This window comes from Strix uralensis, chromosome 11 (genome assembly GCF_047716275.1).
Source record: "Strix uralensis isolate ZFMK-TIS-50842 chromosome 11, bStrUra1, whole genome shotgun sequence".
Classification (NCBI taxonomy): domain Eukaryota; kingdom Metazoa; phylum Chordata; class Aves; order Strigiformes; family Strigidae; genus Strix; species Strix uralensis.
In genome coordinates, this window is record NC_133982.1 from 4,135,101 (window position 1) to 4,161,004 (window position 25,904).

Here is a 25,904-nt window from a genome sequence, read left to right on the forward strand (position 1 = left end):
GTCAAGGGAAAAGAGCACTGCCACATGCCCCGCGGTACGGTCACCGGCAGCACTGCAGCCCTCGCTCACTGAAGGGGTTGTGACTTGGTGGGGTCACAGATGGGGTCTGGGGTCCCTGTAGAAGCGGGCAGAGCAGCATCTTTCATCTGCTTTGTAGGTGCGAGTGGGCAGAATCAGGCTTGGTGCTCTGCGTCCTCCGCTGGTTCAGAGCCCCCAGACCCTTCCGGGTGGGCACTGAAGATGTTCGGGGTGTGCTTCACAGCGTGGGGCACTGACAGACAATCTGCCTGTGGCCAGACATCAGCCTGCCCTGCTCCAGGGTGACGAGCACCACCGATATCAACCCGGGGGGGGTGTCAGGGAGCAACCCCCATGCTGACCCTGTCTGTGAGAGCATCACACCCGAGAGGGGCAGGGACAGCCCCCACAAATGCCTTGCAAAGCAGGTCCTGACCCCGTGGAGAAAATCCCCAGCTCACCCGGCATGCCAGCACGTTCCGCAGCAGCCACGCTGTGAGCCCACCCAGCGAACTGCTCTAGATTCAGAGTAATCCCTTTCTCCCTTGCACGGCACTATTTTTAACCCCAAGCCTGTTCACAGCCTGGCCTCAGCGACGGCTGCGTCAGCACAAGTGTGAAGACAGGGAGCTGCAGCAGGGACACACGGAGTCAAAGCTCTCCTGGGGGGGCTCCAGCTCCCCCCCTGCTCCACCTTCATCTTGCTCAGGGCCTTTTCCAAAGAGGGTTTGGCTTGCTCCGGGATGGAGGTCCTTGCACCTCTGCAGGCGCCTCGGTGCTTCCATGGTGAGGGCAATTCGCACCACATTGCTCCAACCCCAGCCCCTCAACAGGCCGGTTTCCTACCAGACACACCCCAGTTTAGCCAGTGGTTGAGTATGGGAGGGCAGGGAGCAAGCTCAGCATCCTAGTCCTGGATGCCCACCTCTGCCCGAGCCGGGCTGGAGGACGGTGGCTGCAGGATAAATGCTCCATGATCTACTTTTAAAAGCTTTTATCAGCAGTTTATTGCAGGGCAGAGGAGACGGCGCCGGGTGACCTCCCTGTACCTTGATGGCTCGTCCTCCTTCCTCCTGCCACCCTGATGCAGCCTCTGGGCACCCACCCACTCTCCTTCCCACCCTGTCCTGACCCCACACAGCCCTGCAGCGGGGGCATCCTGCCGCCCCCCCCCCCCCCGAGACCCCGAAGTCTTTCTCCCCTTCTCAGAGGCAACTCACCCTCCAGCAGCTTCCCCACGTCCTCCAGAAAACGCTCTCCCTCTGCCCTGTCCCCCAGAAGTCCCCTGCAAGGGGTGGCACAGGATGGCCCCCGAGATGCGGGGCTGGGGGGCAGAGGTTTGGATGCGGCCCCGGCTCCGGGGGCAGCGGGGGGGGGGCCGGGCGCGGCTGGGCTCCGGCAGCAACTCCGGGGGGAGGCGGGCGGGCGGGGGACGGGCCCCCGCAGCCGTTTTCCGACAGCGGGAGTGGGTCGGTGCCATGGAAAACAAAAGGGCCCGGGGGACGGGGAGGGGAGGAGAAGCCCGACGAGGGCCGAGGGAACCGGCGGTCCCGTTTTCCCCGTCTCCAGAGGAGCGAGGGCCACCGGGCTCCAGCCCCGCCGAAGCTGCCGGTGAAGGGGCAGGAGGGGAGCGGGGGGGTCCGGGGGCCAGCGGGGAGCGTCGGGGCCGGGGGGGAGCGGGCTGGCCGGGCCGGGGAGGGAGGGAGGGAGGCAGGGAGAGCTGGCTGGTTATTCACGGCTCTGGTATGCGGCGTGCCGGCCCTGCTCACACGGCCCCCCCCGGGCTGCCTCGGCCCCCCCCGGCCGCGGGGCAGCGAGAGAGGCGGCGGGGAGAGGTAACTGCGCCCCGGGGGGGTGGGATGGGAGGGAGCAGGCGTGGAGGGGTGCTCCGGGAACTCAAGCGGGTCGGGGAACCCCCACCCCCACCCGGCGCTGCCCTGGGGGTGCGCCCCCAGCCCTGCTCCCCCCCCTCCCCGCGTCCCGCAGCGCGTTGGTCGGGTGATGGGGATCAGCCCCTGGCTGGGCAGCTTGCGCTGAGACTGATACAGGGCACCCCTAAATTACACCAGCTAGGGGCTTTAAATGAACCAACCAAGGGGACACCCCCACCCTACCCCCCCGGCACTACTGGGGTCTCCCCCCTCCATCACCTTCAGAGCCTCGGGGCTCCTTCCCCACTCCTTGAAACCCAGTCTTGGGGTGGTCTATCCCTGCAGGACAGGACCCTTTATGTCCCATTTTGCGGCCCCCCCCAGTTGTTGTGCAGGTCTTACTCAGCCTCTCCTTTACCAATAAACTATCTCCCCCCCTCCTGCTCTAAATGACAGGGTTGGGGACTGGCAGGAGCAGCAGAACTTGCCTACAAGGCAGAGACAAAGGGGTCTCGCTGCCAGCTCCTCGCAGAGCCGCAGTTAACCTCTTCCCTGGTGGGACACAGCTTCCAGACGCCGGGAAGCGAGCGTGCACAGTCGCCTTTGCAAGGCAAGAAGAAGGGGAGTAAGGAGTTAGTTCGGAAATATTTCGCTCTAAAGACTTCCAGCAGCCAGGGACCCCACACTCTCTTGCTGAGAAAAAACACTTGAGAAGCTGTTTTTTTCCATGACATGGAAAAATATGGAGATGGGGGGTTGGTTTGAGGTCTGAAAGCGTGCTGAAAATCTGAACAACTTGATGGTTTTAGGGGAAGGCTGGTTGTGAAAGAGCTGTGGTTACTCTGTTTCTCCTAATTGCAGCCTCAGCAGGGTGAACTCTGAATCCCCAGCTCCCACTTTTCATCCCAAAACCTGGGGAAACAGCATCCCGGGGTGTGGTATTTTATCAAAGATCAAAGAGAGGCATTTTCTAGTGGGGGAAGGAGAGGGTTTAGGGGGAAGTTCCCCACTCACGTAGGTAATCAAAGGCTCTTGGCAAGGAAATGCCTTCTTCAGATTAGGAAATATTTCAAACAGCCTTTTCCAGCTGAAGTGCTGGGGATAATCACATGGATACTTCGCTCTTCTGCTACTTCCTCTTCGTATTTGGCAAGAAAAGCAGATCCCCATCTCAGCTAGACCCGTCCTGTTCATTCCCCCCATCTCTGTTCCCAGGAGGAAGGATGAGGCCCCTGCTCTGCTGCCTGGGGCTGGCCACGCTCCTGGGGCCCTGCCTGGCCTGTCCCAGCGCCTGCTCCTGCTCCACCAAGAAGAACGGGCGGCTGTTGGCCGAGTGTGCCTACAAGGATCTGCAGGAGGTACCCGAGGGGTTGTCCTCCAACGTGACCATCCTCACTTTGTCGGCCAACAGGATCAGCTGGTTGGGGCAGGGCTCCTTTGCTGAGGTTCCCGAAGTGCAGTCACTCTGGCTGGGCTACAACCAGATTGGGGTGGTGGAACCAGGGACTTTTGCCTTGTTGGTGCACCTGAAGAACCTGGACCTGAGTCACAACAAGATTGCGGATTTCCCCTGGCAGGACCTCCGTAACCTCAGCGGTCTGCAGATCCTGAAGATGAACAACAACCGCCTGGCCGGGCTGCCCTGGGACGCTTTCCGCTCCTTGAAGGACCTGCGCTCGCTCTGGCTCAACGACAATGAGTTGACCACCTTGGCCGAGGGCACCTTTGACAACCTGCCCTCCCTGTCCCAGCTGCAGATCTTCAACAACCCCTTCAACTGCTCCTGCAAGGTCTTCTGGCTGAAGAAGTGGACTGAGAACACCTCTGTCTCCATCACCAAGGGGGGGTCTACCCTGTGTGTGGCTCCTGGCAGGCTGAAGGGAAGGGCAGTGACAGACATCCCCGACCACCACTGCGTTGCCCCCTCCGTGCAGCTCACCTACCTCTCCAACCTGGACAACACCGTCATGTACGATGGCCTCACCCTGACGCTGCATTGCAGTGTGGCGGGCAGCCCTCCACCGGAGATCAGGTGGAAGATCCAGACCTCCAGCCGCCGTGTCGAGATCAATGGGCCCAATGTGGCACGGGATGGAAATGTCAAGCAGAGCCAAGACCGCTTCTTGGTCTTCAAGAATGGCACCATGGCCATCCCCAACTTCAGCAAGGAGGATGAAGGCATCTACACCTGCCTCGCTGTCAATGATGTGGGCACACGGGATGTCTCGGTCAATGTGGCCTTGGCTGGGTCGGAGAATCCAGCTGAAGATCTGCTCCGAGATGACCCCCAAGCCAGTCACCTCGGGGGTCGGAGCTGCTACAAGGGGGATGAAATGGATCCCTCTGGTGCTGGAGAAAAGCTGGTGATTGTTTACCACATGCCAAGAGAGTCGAAGAGCAGGGCTGGAGGAGTGGTGCCCCAGGTCCACCTGGGGACCCTCCTGCTGGCTTTGGGCATCATGCTCTGCTGTTAAAGGGGGGAGAAGGAAACTGTGCCTCGGGGGTTCCCCCTCTTTCTGTAGCATTTATCTTCACGTAGTGCCATGCCTTTGCTGAGCTTCTGGGAACTGCGGGCGGTCAGGAGTCAAAGGGGGCCAAGACTCAGGCCCAGGGCTGGTAGTTCAACCCCTCCTGAGATGGGGGTCAGCGCTGGGCTCCGTTAGTTGAGAGCTTCAAACAAGCTCGGGTGATGTAGAGCTGATCCTCACTGTGCTGCCACTTTCCAGGCACCCAATTCTGCCACCTCCTCATTTATTTCCCTTCTGAGACCAAAGCACAGCTGCAGGATAAGTCCACCCTCAACAGGGCGACCGTCACCCATCCCCAGAGCCCACCACCATGAGCCCTCCTCCACCCCCAGCAGCGAGCTGTGACCAGGGAGGGGACCTCTTGCAGAGAGGATCCCATCAGTCCAGCAGTACTAGAGATGACATCCCTGCTGTGACCAGCGCCCAGGCCCTTGGCTGGCCAGGTGCATCCTTCCTACCACCAACCTCATGTGAAGCACCAGGAGCAGAAGGAACAGTCTGAGAGTGGGGCAATAGCCTGGGCGTGGGGTCCTGGGGTCCCAGTGCATGTGGCTCTGTGAGACAGAGATATAATGGTGCTTTGTAAGCAGGATGGGTACGGTAGGACATGTTGAATGGGGCCAGGGGCTTAGATCAGGCCATTTTGTGGAGCAGGAGGAGCTTTCCCACAGGCTTCATCCCTGCAGGAGCACAAAGGGCTTCTGCTGGCTGGGTGCTGGGAGCACCCAGGGTGCTTGCACCTTCCCTGCATGTAGCAGGATCAGGCCCTGCCACCCTCAGTACCTCTCTCATACGTGACGCAGCTCATTTTTTCCCCCCTTCCCTTTCACCGCGGAAGCCTGCGGTCCAAAACGCTTGGCTGGGCTGGACCCACCAAGCTGCACTGCTCCGGCTCTGACCCTGGCAGGGAGGGATTGAGCCCAAAGAGACCAAAATAATTTCCCAGCGCTCCTCTCTGATGGGAAACCGAGCAGGGGCTGTGTGATAGAGCAGGAGGAAGAAAGATTGGAAAAACCCAGATGACAGAGAGAAGCTGTACTGACCTATAAGCCATAGACACACTCCTTTAAGTGCTTTAGCATTCCCATGCGGGACATATATACCATACTTGGCTGCCCCAGGGTGCTGGGAACCCCTTGTCTCATGGCGGGGGGCTGAGGATCTCCCCCACCCCAAGGCATGGGCGGTCAAGCTCTCGTGTCTTCTGCCAGTGCTTGCCTGCGGGAGCTGGACGGACCCCTGCAGCCACCCTTGTCTTATAACCAAAGCTGTACAGACAGCAATAAATACCTTTTTTTTTTAAACAATCTGGTGCGTGCTGCCTCTGTGCACCCCCAAATCCCCCAGTCCCAACATCATCTGGGGTACCACAGCTCATCACCAACCCTCTTTGCTCAGGAGGCACCCCCTTTCCCCCCAGCTCCCCCAAAGCCCTCCCTGTGCTGTCACATTCCCCCATGATGACCCTGGAGGGAGGATGCATTTATAGGGTACCCAAAAATCCTCCCCACCGCTGCCTACAGCAGACAAAGTGAGGCAGCAATGGCAAAATCAGCTGAAAACAGCTGGCCCGGAGCCTCAAACCTCCACACAAACTCTCCAACCCCACGGTTCAGTGTTCAGCCAATTGCAGAGTAAGAAAAGGGGCAGCCGAGGAGCTGCCATACACCAACACTGTCCGGGTACAGTGCCAAGATCTTTGCGGGGTTCCTGAGGCAGAAGCAGTCAGCAGCTCCTCGCACGAACAGCCTTTGATGCAAACAAGCAGGCGCATATTTTTTCCATTACAGGCAGAATGGATGAAAAACATCACGGCCCCAATGAGAGTTTCGGTTTCATTTTGTAGGATGCAACTTTTAACACCATTTTTATCCCAGCTGGGGTCCTTCTTTCCCTGCCTGCTGGGGAATAGTGGGGTACAGGACCTTATTCCTGCAATCTCGGCTGGGAACAGGGTTTGGAGCCTGATGCAAGGATAAAAAATAAGATCTAGGCTCTCAGCAGCCCTAAGTCTCTGCCCACCTTGCAGAGCTGCCGCTCCCCCCAGCTTTGCTGGTGCATGGCTGTTTTGTCACCAGAAAGGTAAATTCCTCTGTGTTCGCCAAGTTTACTCACAGCTTTTATGGCAAATTATTAGCAATATTAAGCATCACTCATTTATAACAAACAGGGCACCATGCCACATGGCTCCTGGGTTGGATGCTGCAGGTGGTATCGCACTTGGCATCACCATCGCGACCCACCATGGCCACCAGCTGGTGCAAGTCCTGGATGCCCTCATCAGCTCCTCTCTGTCCCTCACATTTGCAAAGCCACAGCATGACCCAGATCTGAATTTCCATTCCCCACATGGGCAATTTTTCATTAAGGGCTGTTTTCAGATGGATTAGCATCCTGAACTGCCTCACCATCAGTTGGTGGAGAGGACTGGGGATGTGCAGGGCCAGAGCTATCCCATGGCCATACCCATGGTTGGGGTTTAGAGGAGAGGTGAGAAGCCACCATGAAGAGCTTGGTTCACCCCCAGAGCACCCTGTTTGTGTCAAAGAAAGGAAAGAAAACAAGCAAATCAATGAAGCCACCTCCTGCCTTCCTCTCAGGGCTGTCATCTCTCACCTCAGCCCCAGCACACTGCCTGCCAAGATATCTCCAGGAAGCCTCGGGCAGGGCTGTGTAAACAGATGCCGAAATCCAGCTCCACCCATGGCCCAGAGCTGCTGAAGATTTGAGGGATTACCAAGGCTGCCTTCAAATCCCCAGTGCCTTGGTGGCTGGAGATGGGCTGGGATGGGCTGCAAAGGAAAAGCGCAGCCTTTGCTTTAGGGTATCGTTTCACCCGATACACGCAGGGCAACCAGCACCCACCAGCTTCGCATCTCTTCCGTGCTGAGCCGTTCAAACCCAAACACGCACACTGCACAGCCTAGCTGGGAAAACAGCAGGAATTGCACCCTGGGCTCCTGCTGTCTTAAAAAGAGAACAACCCAGATCTGCCTCCGCTGTCACCCAGTTTGGTGGCATTGTACTATGTGCCAGACAGTAATCAAATACGATTAAACCAGTGTTGGTTTAATCGTATTTGATTAGTGGGCAGTGGATGCGACAGGGTTTTGAGCATCCAAGCGCACTGGGTGGCTGTTGGGGCAGCACCTGCAGGCAGCAGATGAAGGCAGGGACCCCCCCTGTCTTCGCTGGCATGGAAAGGGAGGGGGTCAGGCTCCTGGGGAAAGGGATGGCTCCCACCCAGGGAGCCTCAATGTTGTGAGGAGATGCCAGGACATTCCAGGCAAGCCCCAAAGCACAGGGCTCAGCCTCACTCCCTCCCAAACCACACCAACGGTGCTGCAAGCACCCCAGCAAGAGGGCATGGGGTCCTTGAAAGCCTGCGAAGAGCAGGTCTGCCCCCCCAAGGAGATCCCTGGGGCGAGGGGCTCAAACCCCATGGAGCAGAGGGGACAGAGCAGCAGCCCTGCTCTGTGCAGGGCGGGCTGCTAAGTCTCAAAGGTGCCAGCTTTAGCAGGGCTGGGATGTTTGAGATCGTGTCAAGAAGAGTAAGGAGCCACTGGTACAACTTACCAAGACCCCTGCCTGCAATCACAGGGCTGAAGCCAGGCATCCTTCCAGCCACTAAAGGCAGGATTTTCAAGGGATGCATCATGGGAAGAGGTGATCCAACAACATCTTGGACACCTACCTGTGGTGCTTTAGCCGCAAAATGTCCTGTTTCAGTTCCCATCCTTCATGGGGGCTGTGGTTTAGGGGCCAAACATTTTGATGGGAAAGCAAACTGATCAGCTTTGTGTTAAAATTTCCTTAAGGTGAGGAGGGGGGATCACAGATTCGGTCCCATCACATCCAGGTCAAGCAGATCTACTGCAAAGCCTCTGCTCCACGTGGTCAGAGCAAGGTCTGTCCCAACCACCACCCAGAGATACGACAGTCCTCATGTCCCTCCTGACAGGTTTGACTTCTTTGGGAATGGCCAAGAGACCAAGCACACCCTGAGCGTAGGAATGAGGTATGTTATTTATTAACCTTCCCCTACTCAGCATGTCCAAGCGAGGTGGAAAACTGCTTTCTATGAATTCAAGCTCAGCTCGCTCGGAGGGTCACCAGCCCTGGGAAATGGCTGGCTTTAAACAAAACAAGGGGTGTCAGCAAGAGGCACCAGGGGGATGAAAGTTACAGTGAGCAGAAAACAAATAGATCCACAACCTCACAGCCCAGAGTAGGACCAGATGGGGATTTTAGCCTTCACAAAATTGGGGGAGAAAAAAGTTCCAGGATTGGGTATGGTGCCCAAAGGGAGCCAGGATTAGACCTGAAAGAGAGAAGCTGCAGATGGGGTTGGCAGTGGGGACCTTCTCCACAGGGAGACCACGCTGAGATGCAGGTAGTTCCTCGTGCTCAATCTGGTTGAGGATCCCTCTACACACACAGACACACACCTCCTCTCTCTTTCCTTACTGCCCTGGTGCTGGGGACTTGTGCCTGCCTTGCCACATGTCAGACAGGCAACTGTTGAGAACTGGTGTGATCATTGCAGGAGTGCCTCCTAAGGTGTTTCTGAGATGCCTGAAGGGTTTAGCTTGGCTCATCAACCCCTCTCTGTCCAGGTCAGGCTTGGAGGTGACCCGTTTGTCTTCATCTCTGGAACTTGGTAGTGGCTCAGCATGGATGTAGAGCTAAAATCCAGTCCCCATCACTTCTGGAGAGGGACCAGAGGCTGGAGAGGGGCAAGAGGTGCCCAAAATTCCTGCCAGTGCAGGAGGAGAGTCAATGGGAGACAGGGATGGGATAGGACAAGAGTGTGTGTGGGAGGCAGAGAGAGGTGGGGGGCTTCTCTGGAGATCAGGGCTTGCAGGTGCTGAGCTGGGTGCCGTTGGCTGTGGGGTCAGAGAGGGCAGTTTTCCGGCAGGCAATCAGAGAGGGGTTGTTGAGGAGCGTGTAGGCCAGCCACCAGCGGGCCCGGCTCTGCTTGAACCTGGCTCTGCTCAGAGGCACTTTCTTAGGCTGCATCAGCTGGATGCCTGAAAGGAGATGAGAAGGGGGAACAACTTCAGCCCCAGCTCCCCCTTGCTGGAGCTGCCCAGATGCCATCTACACACTGGGGCAAAAGCAGAGGAGCCCCATCCTGCCCATGCATGGGCAGAGGAATGAGAGCAGCTCCTGGGAAGGAGATGATCACATACCAAGCAGAGATGGCATAAAAGTGGAGAGAGCACCAGAGCCACAACTGTCAATGGTCCCTTTACCCCAAGGCACCACCAGCTTCTCTAGAGGAGCAGCAAACGCACAGAGCAGACCCCGATGCTGCTCCACAGCGATGGCCATGCATCCCCCCGGTTGGCAGTGGGAAGGTCTCACCTTCTTCCACATTGCTGGCCCGGAGCCCCAGCGGCCCCCCTGGCCTGGCAAGCTGGAGAAGCATCAAGCAAAAAGCTTTCATCACTGGGTGGGACTGGCTGACCTCAATTTTCAGATAGTGGCAGTAAGCGTGGTAGCCTGGGGAAACACAACCCACAGTAAACACATGTGGTGGGGTCAGACTTCATGGTTCCCCCCTCCCTCCTGCCCTGGAGCAAAGGGGAAGGTTATTTTCTGGGCTCCATCTCTGCCCTGACAGAGCAGCTCTGCCTCCAGAGCTGGGGATGAGCTCTGCTCCCAAGATCCCAGCAGGAAAATCAGAGGAAAGGCTGAGCTCTCCTCCCTCCTGCCTTTAGCACAGAAGAGATGAGGGTCTGCTGCCTGTGGGAATGAGGTCTGGGCCCTGGTGAAGTCCAGGGGTCCCCAGCAAGACATCACCTGCCCTTGGGAATGGATGGAAGAGCAGGACTAAGGGGGCATCAGGAGCCACTTGTCCCCGTTGTCCCACCTGCCCATTTCTGAACACAGAATGTGAGAACCTGAAGCCAACCTTGGACCTGACATCTCCAGAGATGCAGAATCCCCTGGCCATGTCCCCTGGGAGCTGCATGGTGGGAGGAGGGCCCCCATGCTCATGGAGGTGCTGCAGAGGGACCCCCCAGTGCCATACCCGGGTCAAAGGTCTCCACACCGCGGTTAAGCAGGCTGATGTCCAGCTGGCAGAAGTGGATGGCGTTATAAAGGCCAGAAATGACCATCCTCCACACTCCAGCCAAGACACCCACCAGGACATTGGTGGGGAAGAGCAAGTAGGTGACTATGTAGAGAGCTCGCCTGAGGGTGGAGAAGGAGGAGTAAGGAACACAAATACCACAGGATGGGAAGCACAGCCCTTGCCTGCCAGAGAAACCTCGTGCCAAAATAAGCCTCCCACCCTTCCCTCCCTCCTCAGCAGACACAGTCCCTGTTTGAGGTGTCTCCATCCCATGGAGAGAAGCAAACACCCGTCAGGGCTCTTGGAGAGGAGACAGCCTGGTATGCCATTAGGACTTCAAAGCTTGGCCTCCAGCACGCATAGGGTCTCCATTTCTCCTTGAAGACTTAGAAACCAGCCAAAGCATGAGTCTGGTGGTTTGGGATGGAGGACACCAGCTCCTGTGGAGGCCAGAAGAGCCTACAGTAGCCTCCCCATAATGCTAGGTGATGGTGGGGAGGTGGAACAATGGAGGTGGTGGAAGTGGCTTGGCTGGACAGAGCAGGACACCTAGATCCATCTGTCACCCTGGTCTGCAGCATAAGGAGACAGCTTAAGCAGTGACACCATGCGTGAGTGAGGGACCACATCCACTGGCAGTGTCTGAACCAGTCCAGCTGATCCTGAGGGATCTGGGCTTCCTCTGAGGCTTGCAAATGGGGGTGGTGGAGCTGGGCACAGACCTCACCAGCCTCACCCCACTGAAATCAAGGCTGTAAATGGACCATGGCCCTCTAAATCATCTAAAGAATCCTCTCTGGGAGCATGGAGCCACTTAAACCCCTCAAACCCACCCAGGCTTTCCCTCTTGAGCTTACGGCACAGAGGATGACACGACATCAGGGGCATGTGTAAACCCAACACTGCCGAGGGACAGCTCTGCCCCAGAGTCCCCCAGTGTCCCCACACCTGTTGGTGAGCTCCTTCCGGAGGGAATGATGCTCCAGGAACAGGTAGTGAGCTGCCAAATTTTGCACTATGACGGCAACAACCAGGGTCAACCAGAAGGGCCTGGGTGGGAGGCAAGAGACAGGTTGGACACCAGGAGGGTCCCAAGCATGAGACACCATCCCAGGAAGCAGAAACCCCCAGCAAAGTTGAAAGAGCCCAGGACAGAGCCTCCCCTTGACAGAGTACCCCAAAACACACCATGGACATGGACATGGCACCCACTTGGGTCTTCCATCCCTCCCTGAGGGCTGCAAGCACTCACCACATGTTCTGAATGATTTTGAAGAGGTACGTGTTTGTGCCAGACTGGAGAGGGATGACGACGAGGAAGGTAAACCCCACCGAGCAGATGAAGAAAATCACTTGCTGGATGAGGAGACCTGTGAGGGAGACACGGGGAGAGAAACCATGGCAGGGGAAGAGGGAGAAGCGGTTCTTGCTCTTTCTCTTATTCCCCAAGCCCGTGCTCGTTGCTGAACATATCTTTCGTTTTAATCTCATAAAAATCCTGCAAGATCCTTACCTGCCTCCCCCATTCCAAACACAATGCTCTGCGTGGGATTTAATTACAAGTTCAGCCTTTCTTATCACTCCCCACATTATCCCCACCGAGAAGAGCCATCACTCGGGGCTGCAACTATGATGCCTCATCATAAAAATCAGCCTGAGCTCTGATTTCTAATCATAAATCACACCGAGATTGTCAGTGGCTGTGGTTCCTTGTGCTTGAGCTTGTGTTTCACCTCTGCTGCTTTGTTTTAATGACTTGAAAACCAAGATTTTAAAGCAGGAGGTAGATTCACGGCAGCATGGTAAGATGCAGCCAGCTCTGTTAGGGATGCACCAAGCACTGAGTGGCCAAAGGAAAGCTGCTCCTTGCTGACAAAGGTGTGCAAGGAGCTCCTGGGGTGCTCCCGAGCTCCTACCACCACACTAATATCTTCAATCTGCCTGCAAAATGGGTCCACTTTCCTGAGGGGTAGTCACTAACAGACCTGGTGGTCCCCCTGTCCTTCCATCACACCCCTGGTCCCTCAGCTTGACTCTTCTGTGTAGCCTTGGCATGCCCATATGGTTGGATGCTGCACATACATCACCACAGACACTGCCCAGAGTCACCTCACATGGGGCAGAGAGGCCTTAAAATGTCTCCAAACCATGGTGGGGTGAAGATTTTTACCCCCTTTGATGTCCTCCACCCACCCATGGGGTGGCCAGCCCTCCTAGCCAGGGAGACCCAGGCTGTGCTGGGGAAGACGTGAAGCGAGGAGCACCCGGGATGTGAAGACCAGGACTGAAGGAGACAGACAGTCCTTTGCACGAGATGCTGTGGCAGCTTCTCAAATCAAAATATTTGAGCTTGAGCCAAAACGAGTCATCATTCCCATCCCCAAACCCTTTTTTTCTTCCCGACCATTTGGTGTTCAGCATGGTCCTTCCCGAAGTAGGACAGATTGTGTTTGGGGAAAGAGGAACAAAAGCCTCGCAGCTGTCCCTTTGCAAAATGGGGAAAGAAAGGAGGAAGAGATGCTTAAACCTGGGGTAGGCTCTGCAAGGTGGGGTTCCACCACCCATCCTCCCCATCCTACCCCCCAACACCCTTTACCCAGGCAGGCAAAAGCCGTCTGGAAGGCAGCAAAGCTCATCCAGCAGACGATGGCTTGTCGGGATGGGCGGAGGATATGGGCTTTGTAGAAAACATCCAGCACGGCCCCTTGGTAGAGCGCTTTCAGGTTGTTCCTGTGGAAAGAGATCAGCTGCATCCCAGCTCGGTGGCAAGGTCAAGGCCAGAGGAACGAGCACACCATACCTGTGCATCACCAGTGTCCTTAGGAGCATGGCGCAGGTCAGCAGGCAGCACAGCACCAGCGAGCAGATGTAGCAGACTGCAGAGGGGCAGGGGGAGACAGCCGGGTCAGGGCTGCGGTCAGGCCCAGCAATGAGATTTTATTGTAAAATGTATCTCAGGAGCATTGTAGGGGGCTGAGTTATGGGACTGCATGGATGCGCCTCCCCAACAGGGCACCGTGCCTCAGTTTCCATCCCAACCCACTTTGTGACACAGGAATCTCCACCTCCCAGGCAGGCATGAACTGATGAGACAGTGAAAGGGAAGGGGAAAGACAAGCAGCCAGGGAAAATACAACAGTTAGGCTAGCTCAGCACTGGAAAAATCATTGAGCAAGCTGTGATAAGCAGACAGTGCGATGGAGAGAGCCTAGGAAGATGCTGTCAGAAAAGGGGATGCTGGGGAGCGAAAGCAAGAGGGGGGAAGGAGATCTCGTAGAAGGGATGGAGATGTCAGGAAAACAAAGAGGATGAGAGGGTCTCAGTGACTCGGGAAAAGCCATAAACCCCACCCCCGGGGTTGGTGGTACCCCAAGGTAGTACCATGGAGGGAGGGGGGAAGCCCTGCCATCCCTGCACCCCTCCCATCCATGGCTTTCAATTATCCAGGGGGCTGGGGGCCATCTGCTCGATTCCAGCACATATGAAAGCCCACAGCCGAAGGGCAGCATCTGCAGCGCGGCACTGCCGGCTCTCCCTGCCTCACCGTCTTGGCACGTGGTGGCTTCTTGGAGACGCCTGGCATGGCACCAGGCTTACGCAGCCGCCTTTCATGTCTGCACGGCTGCGGCTTTGGAAGCTGGTTTTTAAATCCCCCTGGAAGCTGCCCCATCACCAACCAGTTTTCTGGATCATCCTCTGGGTTAGAAATCCCTCTGATAAGTTCTGAAAACCTCCAAAAATCACCTATAGATGCATGACCTGGCTGGGAACCCACCTTCCAGTGACCACAGGTAGTACTTAACAGTGTTGAGCTCCTTCTCCATGTCACCCGGGACAGCCGGGCTCTCCGAAGGCACCAAGCCAAACTGGACCAACAACACCACAATGTCCTTTGTCATTCCTGCCCGCACGATCTGGATGGTGGGGACGACGGCTACCAGGAGCAGCAAGGCAACCTGCGAGGGAGTGGTGCCATGTGAGCCTCAGGTCACGGCATCCCACTGCTGAGCCATCATCTTAGCTTAAAGACTTAAGGCTGGCTGAGCCCTGGGAGCACATGGCTGGTTGCTGCCGCTCAGCCGAGGGGTGGTAATACCTTGAGGCATGCTAATACCATCCCCATAGCCAAAACTGTGGCGTGGCAATGACCTCTGGGCTCCTCTGCCTCGAGAGGACATGGCCAAGGAGGCAGGAAGGGAGCTCTGCTTGTCATTTAACCATCAGCATCACCTGGTAGACAGCGATCACGGCCATGGTTATGGACAGGACGAGCTTCAGTGGGATCTGGAAACCTGTAAGGCGGAATCAGAGGGGTGTATTGGAGAGGAGTTGGGATGTGGGATCACACGGGAAGAGAGGAGCAGGCTGTAGGTCCACCCAACCCAGCAGCTAAAGCAAACACTCAGGGGAAAGCACTGGAACAGTGCAGTCAAATATTGATTGGGATTTCCGCAGGGAAATCCTGCAAGGATGTATAGCTGAGAGCAGTTTCTCTGTGCTTTGCCTGGATGGGTTTTCTTCCTGTTGATCCTCCTTTCCTGCAGGCCTGTGAAACCTCGTGTGCCTGCAGCACTAAGTCCCAGCAGCCGGGTGCCTGCTGTGTGGGGAGCCACATCCCTTGGGGTGCCACCTCCCAGGACAGCCCCTGCTTCTTCCATGGGCAGGGGGGGACAGGAGTAGTTCCCCATCACTGGGCTGTTAGGGATTTTAGTCCCTTATCATAGCCCTATCAAGCATCAGTCTATAATACTAAAACAACCCATGCCTGAACCTCGTTGCCTCAGCCCACCCATGCCCCCATGGTGGGGGGGGGGCGGTTCAGCTCCCCACCCCAAACCGCAACAGTTTGTGCAAAGCCAAGGCGTCACACGTGCGGCGGACAGCAGCTGCTGCGGCACAGATGCTTTGGGGAAGGAGCCAAGAAAGGCATTTGCTCTCCCCGGGGAGGGGGAGGCAGCCTGTTTGCCGAGCTGCTGCTGCGGCCAAGAGCACAGCCCGCGCCTGCCCACAGCCCACCTTCCTCAGGAGCGTAGATGTAGGAGCGTAAATACATCTGGACCCTTGATAGGAGGCTCTCTTCTATCTTTGCGGAGCTGGAGGAGAAAGGAAAGGGTGAAAAGCATGTCCCTGAGGAGCAGGGATGCTCCCTGCCCCTGTTGCAGGCAGCGGACAGCCAGAGAGGGCTGGCTCAGGTGCTTGCTGACCAGGCAGAGCTACGGGAAAGTGTTGGCCTTACCTCCCCTTCCGAGGGCGTTTGGACAGGATAGCCTTTAGGTACTTCTTGTAATAACCTCGCTCTGTAACCTTAAGGAAAACAACATTAAGTTGCCTGATTTGTGCACAGGGACACTCTCAGGCACTCAGGAGAGGTGACTCTGCCTTTTGTGGGGGGGGGGCGCAGAGCACCTGCAGCCCACCCGGCAGCCATCTCCTTGCTCTGCTCCCCCTCCCCGGCCACCCACTGTCACCAGTACAATGCCCCGCAGAACCCTCCGTTCCGGATGAAGGTGACGTGCTCCCAGCCCTTGTTTGGATAACAAATGTGTTATAGTGATGTTGGCAGCAAATCTTCAGGCACTACAAAGGTGGAAATAAATATGCCTTGTTCCCATCAAGAAAACAGCCCAAAACCAGTCACGCTGGTAGGACAGCTGAGAACCCTCATTCCCATCAGCCAGCTCCCAGCAAGCGCCTGGGGGTCACTTCAGTCCATGCCTGGGCTGACTGCTTTTTTCTGAAGTAAGTTTTTCCTCCTCTCTTCCCAACAAAGCCTTGGCATTTCCCAAAAGGCCAGAGATTATCCAGCCTGCGGGGAAAACAAGGCAACCCCAGTCCTGGCCTGAACGGGATGCATTGATGCCTTAAGCCTCTTGTACTAAGGAGTTTACTCTAAAGATGGATTTTTCACTCCCTCTTCAAATCCAGCAAGATAAACAGAGCGGCGTCCCGTGCCGTCAGAGGAACAGAGGGGAGGCAGCTCCTGGTCTTGGAGCAAAGTGGGGAACACACGCCCTGGCAGCACCCCAGTTTTCCTGGTCCTCAAGACAGGAAGATGGGCTGTGGGGCACAAGAGCTGCCAAAGCCATGCAGGTCCATCAAGGGGTTCTCCCATGCTACCCCCCACTCCGAGTCACTCCGTGGATTTTTATTACCTCCTTACTCAAGGTCTCCTCCTGCCCAGTGAAGCTCCTGATGAGAAGGGCTGGATACCAAAGGCTTAAGAGCACAAGGCAGAGGATGATGGGGATGTAAGAGAGCGTGGAGTAGTACCTGTATATCTGGGGAGAAGCAGAGATGTCACACGCCACACCATCCCAGCCTGGGGGCCTAGTCCTGGGCGGCTGAAACCTTAATGTCGCTTCAGGGAGGTGATGAGAAAGCCACCTCCAACCCCAGGCCACACCAGCCTCCCTGCTCCTTCCCCAGGTAGTGGGACACGTACCTTTGGTGACTGGGGACAATCCACCTTCTGCCAGATGTGGACCACGCAGTGGCACCAGGAGAGCAGGCAGCCCACGAGGTAACTGATCCTGTGCCCCACAGTGGCACAGGCGAGCAGGGGGTAGTAGAAGGCAGGGTAGTAGAGCAAAGCCAGGATCTTCCAGTACTCTACGTGGGATGATGGGAAGAGCAAAGGGAGAGCAAAACAGGCAAGAGAAGGCAGCACTCTCAGTATGGACCAGAGTGAACAGGCTGCTCAGGGTGCCACCCAAAGCTGCACGCCTCCTGGGTGGGGCAGAGTGTGGTGCCCACAGGCCAGGAGGGTGCTGGTCTTACCCCGGGTGCTCTGGGAGGAGCGGGCAACGAGCGGCAGAGGGTCCTTGTCCAAGACCAGCACGCACAGGGAGGAGAACAAGATGCCGAACACCGCAGCCACCAGCCCTCGGTTGCCTTCCTCCTCCAGAAAGTTGGCTGGGCTGCAAGACAAGGAAGGAATGAGCCTGATACCGGATCATGGGCACCCTGTCCCCACCATCCTCTGCCCCAGAGCTGGTTTATCCCATGCTGCACATCAGCATCCCTCCACCCACTTGGCTGCAGGGTGACAGGGACCCTGGTGACCAGGGTGCAGCGCCAGGGTACCTGAGAAGTCCTGGGACACCGTTCCAGCAGCTCCGGTGGAGACGCCTGCGTTTCACCAGCAAGGACAAGCCCACAAGCACAGCCAGCTGCCAGAAACCCAACCAAGGGAGCAATAAATACATGGTGGGGGGGGGCCTGGGGAGGGGGCCTCGGACATACTGCTATGTGCTGGGAGCCTCCATGGAGACACTACCTCCACCCAACACCCTAAATCCAGCCATGGTTGAAGCAGGGACAGGCACTTCTCAGCCTGCTCTGATGAGTTATGAGCTCTAAACACCTTAGAGTGACCATGCTGGAAAAAATAAAAAAAAAAATCAATTCCTTCCATTAACTACAGGCATGTAACAAAGTCTGGAAATGTGCAAGTCCCTTGTTAGAGCATCCCAGCTCCAACTAAGAACCCAGACCTGCTATTTGGGAGTAGACGGGCATGACTCGGGGACAGCAAATACAACGTTGGGGCAGATAACCTACCCTGTGGGACTTGGTAGATACTTACAGAGACTGGTGCCATGCAGATGTGATACAGTTTGGGAGAAATGGTGGGGTCACAATCTGGGATTACGCTGGAAAACATGCTAGAAAGAGAGGGGGAAAAGAAATCACGCATGGTGGTATTCAGTCGCAAAAGGGCAAAGCAAAGATGCCATGTACATGGAGATTTTGGTCCAATGCTGGGAAGGGGCAAACCAATAAAGAGCTGGGTTACACAACTGTCAATAACCAGGGATGAAGTCACCCTCACGAGAGGACTTTATGATCAAGCAAGAGAGATAAGAGCCAGGAGTGGCCCTGAGCTGATCGCTACAGGGGCTGGGCAACCTCCCTGCACGTACAGGGATGCCAGAGCTGAACAGGAGATCAGCAAGGAAGGATGAAGCCCCCCTTTAGCTCTTTTACACCCGTATCTCTTCTGGCTCTGTCTTTTCAAGGGAGGCAGCCTGCAAAGCAGCAGTTCTCCTTGCTGCCTAAGGCACTGCACTTATTAAATGCCATCTGGGAGGCTGAAGACCCCTTGTAGGGTGTTTCAACACCTTTCCCATGCCACCGTGGAGGCACCAGCGCCAGAGCTGGGGTGACAGCAAAGGCGATGGCTGCCCAGGGTTCCAGAGCTGCATCCCCCACACAGCCAAGGTCGGCTGAGCAGGCGTGCCAGGGTTTGCTTTATTTATTCACTCTCTGGCCTCCATTACATCCCTTAATCTCTGCTTTGCCGCAGCCCTCCTCCTCTCCCCAAGGTCAGGCATAATTGTGCCCAGCCACCTTCACCCAACAATGGGCAGCAAATCCCTGTGCTGGGGACCTGAACCCCCTGAGCCTCATAACTCAGAGAGGGGGAACCCCCTGAGCCCCGTAACTCATGGAGTGGGACCCCACACAAGCCCTCATGCCCTCCTAAACCCTGCAGTGCCAGTGGACAGAGACAGGAGACCAGCTGCAGAATTCCCATGAGCAAGGCTGCAGAGAAGGGTCTGATAATGAAATTAGGATTTCTCGGACATCATATGTCCAAGGCTGTCACCAGCCTGCCAGAAAAGGCTTTATAGGACCAGCTGCCATTAGCAAAGCTCTGATTTTTGCCTTTCATTCTCTGCCGGCAGCTGGCCTTGGATAGACCAGAAAATTCCTGCTGGCCAAAGATATCCAGGCTCTGGAGATCCAGGGCACCTGCCTGCAAGATTGGGAGCACAGGGATACCAAAACCCTTTTTGGTATCAACCAGTGTTCAGCATCTAAGTCCAGAGCATCCACCAGCTGTCAAATGGGCAACCCCCCCCGGTGCTGCCTCCATCCCTTCACTGACCATGACTTGCTGCAAAGGAGGACACCCAGAAAATACCCCAAAGGTTTCTAGCAGAGGTGTGGGTCACGTAGATGGGGCTTTGCCTGGGGAAACAGGGACTGGGCAAGGAGATTTCAAAGGCTGTTTCACAATGCAGAAGATTAAGGACAAGGAGGAACCCTTTGGGCTGGTCACCTCTAGCATCTCCTCTTGCTTGCCTTCAGGATTAGGTATCAGTCAACTAAGTGGTGTAAAACCCACTTGCAGAGGACTAAGTCAACAGCAGGACAATAGATGCTGATAGGTGGGCCTTGGGATGCCCAACTTCATGCCTTGTGGGACACCTTGGATAAGTTGCCCTGCTGCTCCATGCCTCAGTTTCCCCTCCCTATAGCACTTCTCTTGTCCTTGGGATGGGCACTCAGCTAGGAGGGCATGAAGTGCTGGGTCCTTCCTGCAAGGTTGGGCCTTGGGACCCCATCTCCAGGGCAAACACAGCACTGCTCTTGGGAGTACGTTTGGTTAAAGAGCAGATCATCATGGATGGAGAGGGAATAGGCTTTACCAGACCCACTGATACGCCAATGGGGGTGTGCAGGGGAGCGGAGGAAGACATCCATGCAAGTCCAGAGATGCTCAGCCCTAATTTGCAGGTAGAAAACCTGTTCAGGGTGGCCAGGGACCCAGCCAAGCATCCCAGCCCTGCCTCCCTGCCAGTAGATCGGGGTGTGCTGCCAACTCTCTTCACCCCTAGCCAAAATCTGCACAGCTCCTTGTGGAGAGCTGGGGTGGGATTAAGGCAGGGGACCGATTTGCAAGGCTGTGTTGTGAGGATATCTTCAAACCCAGAAACATGGAGCCAGCAAAGGCTCTGGGGGCTTTAGAGGGGTCAGGGCAGAAGGTTAACACCATGCACTTGACCTTGCATTTTGGAGAAGGCTAAGCAAAAGGGAGGGTAACTAGCAGAGATGCCTTCTGCAGGATTTACCCCAGCTCTTGCCAGAAGCACCCTAAAGAAATGAAGCATTTTTAGGGGGCCAAAACAAGCCTTTTTAATCACCTCCCATTCACCCAGAAATAAATCCTGGCTCTGCTGCTCAGGGGACATTGCTCTACAAAAAGGGGATAGAGCAGCCAGGCAGGAGGCTGGCAGCTGCCCAGGGTGACCCCAGCAGGCACCCGCTAGTGGGACTGGACACTTACTCATCCTGTGGCACGTCTGGCTCCATGGTTTCATAGATGTACCAGTCAGAAACAAGGTCATCAGTGCCAGCAAACCCGTTGTCCAGCGGAGCATCATGCATCCCACCGGAGCTGTTGGCTGCCATGGCTGTCTCCTTCTTCCCTCCGCCGACTGGAGAGAGATGGCCAGAGGCAGCTGGAGGCAGAAAGCAACTGAATTTTCCCAAGGTGAGTCCTCCTGGGTTCTTGGAAATGCAGGGATGGAGGCGTTGAGCCGAGAGGCTTTATCTTCTCAGGTCACTCCAGCAGCCAGTGGGGACCGGGAGCTTTCAAAATCCAGCTGTGCCTCCAAGGATCCAGCTTTTATCTGGACAGGGAGGGAGGGAGAAGGGAAGAAACCCCCCTTGCCTCACAGCCCAAGTGCTCAGGGCACACCTAATCATCCCCCAGCCGCTCCCTGCCCGCCGCGGGATGCTGATAGACTCGGAGCCTTTGTTTGGGTTGTTTAACAGCTTTTACGCCAACAACTCAAAAACCAGATCAAGGGTCAAGTTTTGGGCTCAACACATGCAAAGCAGGGATGAGATCGCACTGTGGCTGGGGAGTCCATGACCTGTGTCCCCGATGTTCCTCTGTGCTACCAGATGCCCCACACAGCATCCAGCCTCCCCCAGCCCCGGGAGGAAACCTCAGCCCCTCTCCCTTTGTAGCAATAAAAAGGAAGAGGGATTTGTCATGGTGCCAGACCCAACAAGTTCTTGTTTCTCCTTATCCCCATTATTTTTTGATGACTTTGGCCCAGACAGCCCCACACCCTCCACTGCCTTCCCAAAGCTACATCGCACAAGTGCTTCATCTACCATCACTATCAGAAAGGGAGTGCCCAAAGACATCCCCAAATACCAGGCAGCAATGTTCAGTGCAGTATCCAAGCCCCAGAAACCAGTCAAGGACCTAGGGACAGCTCAGGGATGTCACCAAACCCCCCAGAGCTGCTCGGTGGCTCAGAGGGGACAGGTAGGAGATGGATGACTCAGTCAGCAGTTTTGCTCCAGGCTGCTGTTTGTACAGCTGGTGTTCACCAGGGACCATGATGGATATAGCACGTCAGCTTCAAAGAGCCCAAATCAGGGCTGTGGCCCTGCAGGCAGCCCCATCTATGGACAGACAAGTGGCACTCGCCACCACGGCCATGTTGCCCCATGGACTCACACTCCACTGGGTATCACCTCCCCAGCCAGGGTTTGGGTCTCCTCCAGAGACTCCCTGTAGGTCAGGACATGAGACCTGAGACCTTCACCTCCCTTCCCAGAGGACCAAAACACAGATAGAAAGCAGAACCCCCTCCATCCCAGCATTTGGTCCACATCAGGGTGCCACCACCATCCTGCTCCCCACCAGCACAGGCTCCAGCAGAGGAAAGATGGAGCCCACCAGCCCCAGGAGAGCACCCAACTCAGACAGACCCCATCCTCAACCCACTCAGTGCACATCCCAGCCTCAAGGTATCGACTCTCCAGCCATCCCTTGGTTTCGCCTGTGAGGGGAAGCTGCTCTGACCTCACTTCCCAGGAATGTAGCACTCCGTAAAAAGGTAGAAGCAGCCTGTAAAGTTCATGGCAGTGCACACAAGTCTGCAAGCCCGTTTCCCCTCCCATGGGGTCACCAAAGGCTGGGAGGGCTTGGAAGTTGGGGCTGGGGTTTAGGCAGGTAGAGCGAGCCGCGCCAGCCTTGGCATGGGGCAACATCCTTCTGCAGATGCTGTTTCCCCCACCAAACAACATTTGGATGAAGGACCAGCTCCAAAAGCCACTGTGGGATTGCCTGTGCCCCCCTCACCTCCCTGGAGGCCACCCAAAGAAGGGCAACCTGCAGAAAAGCAAGATCTACCTACCCACCAGCTCAGCCAGGCAGCATTTTATGATCCACCTCTGAACGAGCCAGCAGATGCCACCTTGCCAATGCCCTGATTTGCAGCCCCTCAGGGACATGGCAGCCGCAGAAAAGCAGGAAGGAAAGGAGAGGAAGGCTCAGTGAGAGGCACGGTGCATGCAGACATCAGGGAGCCCCACTGGGCAAGCCGCAGCCTGAATCTGTGCGGGGCAGCAACATTGCGAGACCAAGCTGACAAGCTCCCTGGGTGTGTCAACTCCCTTTCCAGCGCATACTTGCTTGGAGGATCATGCACACCTGGACCCTGTCTCCGGCTGGGTATGGGACCAAGGTGGATTAACACTGTCCCAGCACCAGGTGATCTTCAGGTCCTCCAGCCCAGCCAGCTCATCTTCATGAGATGGATGCTGTCCTGCTCCAGGGGAAGGTCTCCTCTTGTGGTCCACCAAGCATAGTGGCAACATCTTGGTCACCATTCATGAACGGTCTGGAGAAATCAGGTGCTTCAGAGCCTCCAACCCATCTACTGGGCAGCACAAGGCTGAATAAGTGATGGTGTGACATAGGGACACCCAAGCCTGGACCCAGCGGGTCTCTTATTACCCTGGCCAACAGGGTTGGTGCTGTGCTGGAGGAGGGATCTCGCTGGGGATGGGCATTTCAGCAGGGGCAAAGCATTCGATGAGGGTCTTCAGCCTCACAGCGGCACAGGGAAGAGTTAACCCCCCTATTCCTGTGCAGGCTGCAAATCCCAGTGTCCCAGAAGAGGAGGAGGAGGAGAAGCAGGTGTGCCAAAACCTCAGCAGGATCTGCATCCCCAGCCAGGGCCAGGCTATCGCTCTCCACCCTGCTCGGCAGGCGCTGGCTCTTCTGGCTGGGGCCGAGCCAGGAGCTCGCTGGCTTTGCAGCCCCTCTGTGCCCTGGGTTTCCCCGAAACCTGATCTCTTTGCTCCTCTGCATAACCTCTGCCGAAACAGGCTGGGCCTTTGATCACAGCAGCCTTGCCCGAGATTGATGGGTTCAATAAAGCTCCTTCATATTCTTCATTTCCCACTATCCATCACTCTCTGGGGAGCTTTTGCATCCCACGACTATGAATTAAACTTGGGGGGGGGAGAGGAAGAAGAAGGGAGCCATAAGGGAATTAACCCCCCCTCCCCTCCTCCTATCTAGCCTAATGGTGATGCCTTGTGTACAGCTTTTAATAAAAATGATAAAGATCTCATTTCACAATTGTTCAGGGAGCCCCTGGGCTGGGGGGGTTGGGGGGAAAGAGTTGTTTAAGTGAGATCTCCTCTAATTCAATTGCCATTCGCAAGCTTCACTGGTGGCTGCTGGGCTGGTCCCTGCAAAGCCAGGTGGCACAGAGATGGCTTTGGAGGACGTCAAAGAAAGGATGACCTTCCCAAATGTGGATTTAGCAGCTTCAGCTGATGCTTGGAGAGGCAAAGCCTGGTCTCACATCGGCACAAGCCGAGCCAGCCAACTTCAGCCCCAAAGTCCACCAAACTCAGTGTCCCAGCCCCAAAATGAGATGAAAAATGTTGGTTTGCAGCCACTTATGCTCAGCTAGGAAGGGCAAGGGGACAGCTGGTCCCATCCCTTTCCTTCACCAGTGACTTCAGACCCCTCCAAGCACCAAAGACACCTTTGGGCAGCCCTTGCCCAGAGCTTTTTGAAAACTTCAGTCAGCTTTCTGGAAAAGCAGAGCTGTCCCCAGGTTCCCCAAACACAAGTGCCGAGGAGCCCACACACACCCTGGACCACCCAGCCAGAGGCTGGGACCTCTGGGAAGTCGCTGCTCACCTTTCCCCTGGGACAGGCTCAGCCCCAGGGGACTGAGAATGCTGAACTCATTGCACTGATGCAGGAAGCCTGGTGACTGGTGAACTCACAACCCACCAGTCTCCTCATCCTCTCGGGGAAGCCCCTGCCCGGGGCAGGGAAACGTCCGGAGGAAGTTTTTCATCCCACTCAGCCATCCCTTTCTGACAGCCTTTTCCTTCCTCCTCCCAGCTCAGACATGGCGAGGCCACTACTCATCCGATCCAACCCCCACTCTCCCCCAAGCCCCTCCCGCACCCCGAGCTCCACCACCTCGGGGAGAGCTGTGGAGCTGCTCCAGCTCTTCACAAACACTTTCCTCTGCAGAGCTGGAGCCTGCAGATAATAAATCCATCACAAAGATCATAAACACACTCACCAGAAAGCCGAAGAAGCCCTTTTGCATTTTAAAGCAAAGGCAGCTTAAACATTCAAGCCAAGGAGGCTGTTTAAGGTTATTTTTAGGCTCCTGACCTCCCCCTCTTCGTTCCGAAGCAAAGGCAGCAGCACCTGCTGCACATGGAGCCCCCCCGCAAGCCAGGGGAAGAGGAAAAGTTGGGAGTTTGCAGGTTCACACCAAAACCTGCTGACAAAGTCATCTGCTGGTGTGGAAAGCAGCACCGAGGGGTTCAGGGCAAAGCACCCCATAACCTCTGCTCCCAAGATGCTGGGGGCAGGGAGCGAGCATCTCCCATGAAAAGCCCCCTCTGGGACTGCTTCCCAAGGAGGAGATGAAATCGTTGCTTAAGGGCAGAGCTGGGATTTTTTGGGGGTCCTGCACCCCCAGAGCAGGATTTGTCCCACCATAAGCAAACAAGCTGCAGCTTGAAGCTTGCTTTTACAACCTGGATCAACTCTGCGGGTTCATTAAGCCCAGCTTCCCCCATGACACCAAGGTTTGCAAGAAGCAACGACAAAAAAAGGGGGGGGGGGGGGGGGAAGAGGAAAGAAGACAAAAAAGAGTTACCTTCGTCCAACCAGCGTCTTCCTTGCAAGGCACCCAGAGACTCGGCTTGATGGGGGTCTCAGGAGAAGTGTGGCCTTGCTAAGTGGGGTCTAAAGCATCCACTCGCGGGAGCTTGGCGCGGATGCAGCCATGCAAGCTTAAAGGCAAAGTTCAGAGCACCGGCAAGCGAGCGGAGGCTTGCGGTGGCTCAGGGAACTTTATCCCCTCCATCGCCAGGAGGCCTTGGCTGGGGGCCACCCTGGGGTTTAGAAAATTAAAAACAACCAACCCCGTGCTCTGCTCTCCCTTTGATTAAGCAGAGCTTTTCGGGAGAGGAGGCAGCTCGACCCAGCCCCCTTCTTCCCCAGCTCTCCGCTGGCTCAGCTGGGTTTTAGCTGCTCCCTCCACCCCCACTCCTTGCCGAGATTTAGGGGGAAGCCCAGGAACCAAGATGCTGTTGTGTCCCCCCAGCAGGATGCAAATACCTCTGCTTCCTCCTGGGGTAAATCAAAGGGCCAGCTCCTTACTGGTGTAAATCAGTTGAGCCCAATCCTTTGCCCAAATCTTGTGGATTTATTTGGTTTTGACCCCACTCGGTGCAACTTGGGAGGAGTAGGAACAGGGAAGGAAAGTTTTGGTTTGGTGCAAGCTTGGGGACAAGTGTCCCCAGTTTGGGGACACCACCACCAGA

At 56.1% G+C, this 25,904-nt stretch overlaps 2 protein-coding genes across 4 annotated transcripts; one reads left to right on the plus strand and one right to left on the minus strand.

Moving 5' to 3' along the window:
- The first annotated feature begins 1,527 nt into the window (after positions 1 to 1,527).
- ISLR (immunoglobulin superfamily containing leucine rich repeat) lies at positions 1,528 to 5,724 on the plus strand. Of its 2 annotated transcripts, none has more exons than XM_074880229.1 (2): positions 1,528 to 1,629; positions 3,105 to 5,724. In XM_074880229.1, the coding sequence occupies exon 2, from the start codon at positions 3,113 to 3,115 to the stop codon at positions 4,361 to 4,363; it is 1,251 nt and encodes a 416-aa protein (XP_074736330.1). In that variant the 5' UTR covers positions 1,528 to 1,629; positions 3,105 to 3,112; the 3' UTR covers positions 4,364 to 5,724. The 2 variants fall into 2 exon arrangements, with proteins under 2 accessions (XP_074736330.1, XP_074736331.1); XM_074880230.1 differs by lacking the exon at positions 1,528 to 1,629 and adding an exon at positions 1,823 to 1,853.
- Positions 5,725 to 8,425: 2,701 nt separating this feature from the next.
- STRA6 (signaling receptor and transporter of retinol STRA6) lies at positions 8,426 to 25,401 on the minus strand. 2 transcript variants are annotated; one of them, XM_074880289.1, is made up of 18 exons: positions 25,235 to 25,401; positions 20,572 to 20,917; positions 18,085 to 18,163; positions 17,583 to 17,668; positions 17,277 to 17,416; positions 16,942 to 17,108; positions 16,652 to 16,777; positions 15,736 to 15,803; positions 15,516 to 15,592; positions 14,730 to 14,791; positions 14,275 to 14,455; positions 13,300 to 13,375; positions 13,096 to 13,229; positions 11,752 to 11,869; positions 11,448 to 11,549; positions 10,455 to 10,618; positions 9,785 to 9,922; positions 8,426 to 9,447 (listed from the first exon to the last, which is right to left on the minus strand). In XM_074880289.1, the coding sequence occupies exons 2-18, from the start codon at positions 20,694 to 20,696 to the stop codon at positions 9,269 to 9,271; spliced, it is 2,022 nt and encodes a 673-aa protein (XP_074736390.1). In that variant the 5' UTR covers positions 20,697 to 20,917; positions 25,235 to 25,401; the 3' UTR covers positions 8,426 to 9,268. The 2 variants fall into 2 exon arrangements, with proteins under 2 accessions (XP_074736390.1, XP_074736391.1); XM_074880290.1 differs by lacking the exon at positions 25,235 to 25,401 and adding an exon at positions 22,445 to 22,595.
- Positions 25,402 to 25,904: the final 503 nt, after the last annotated feature.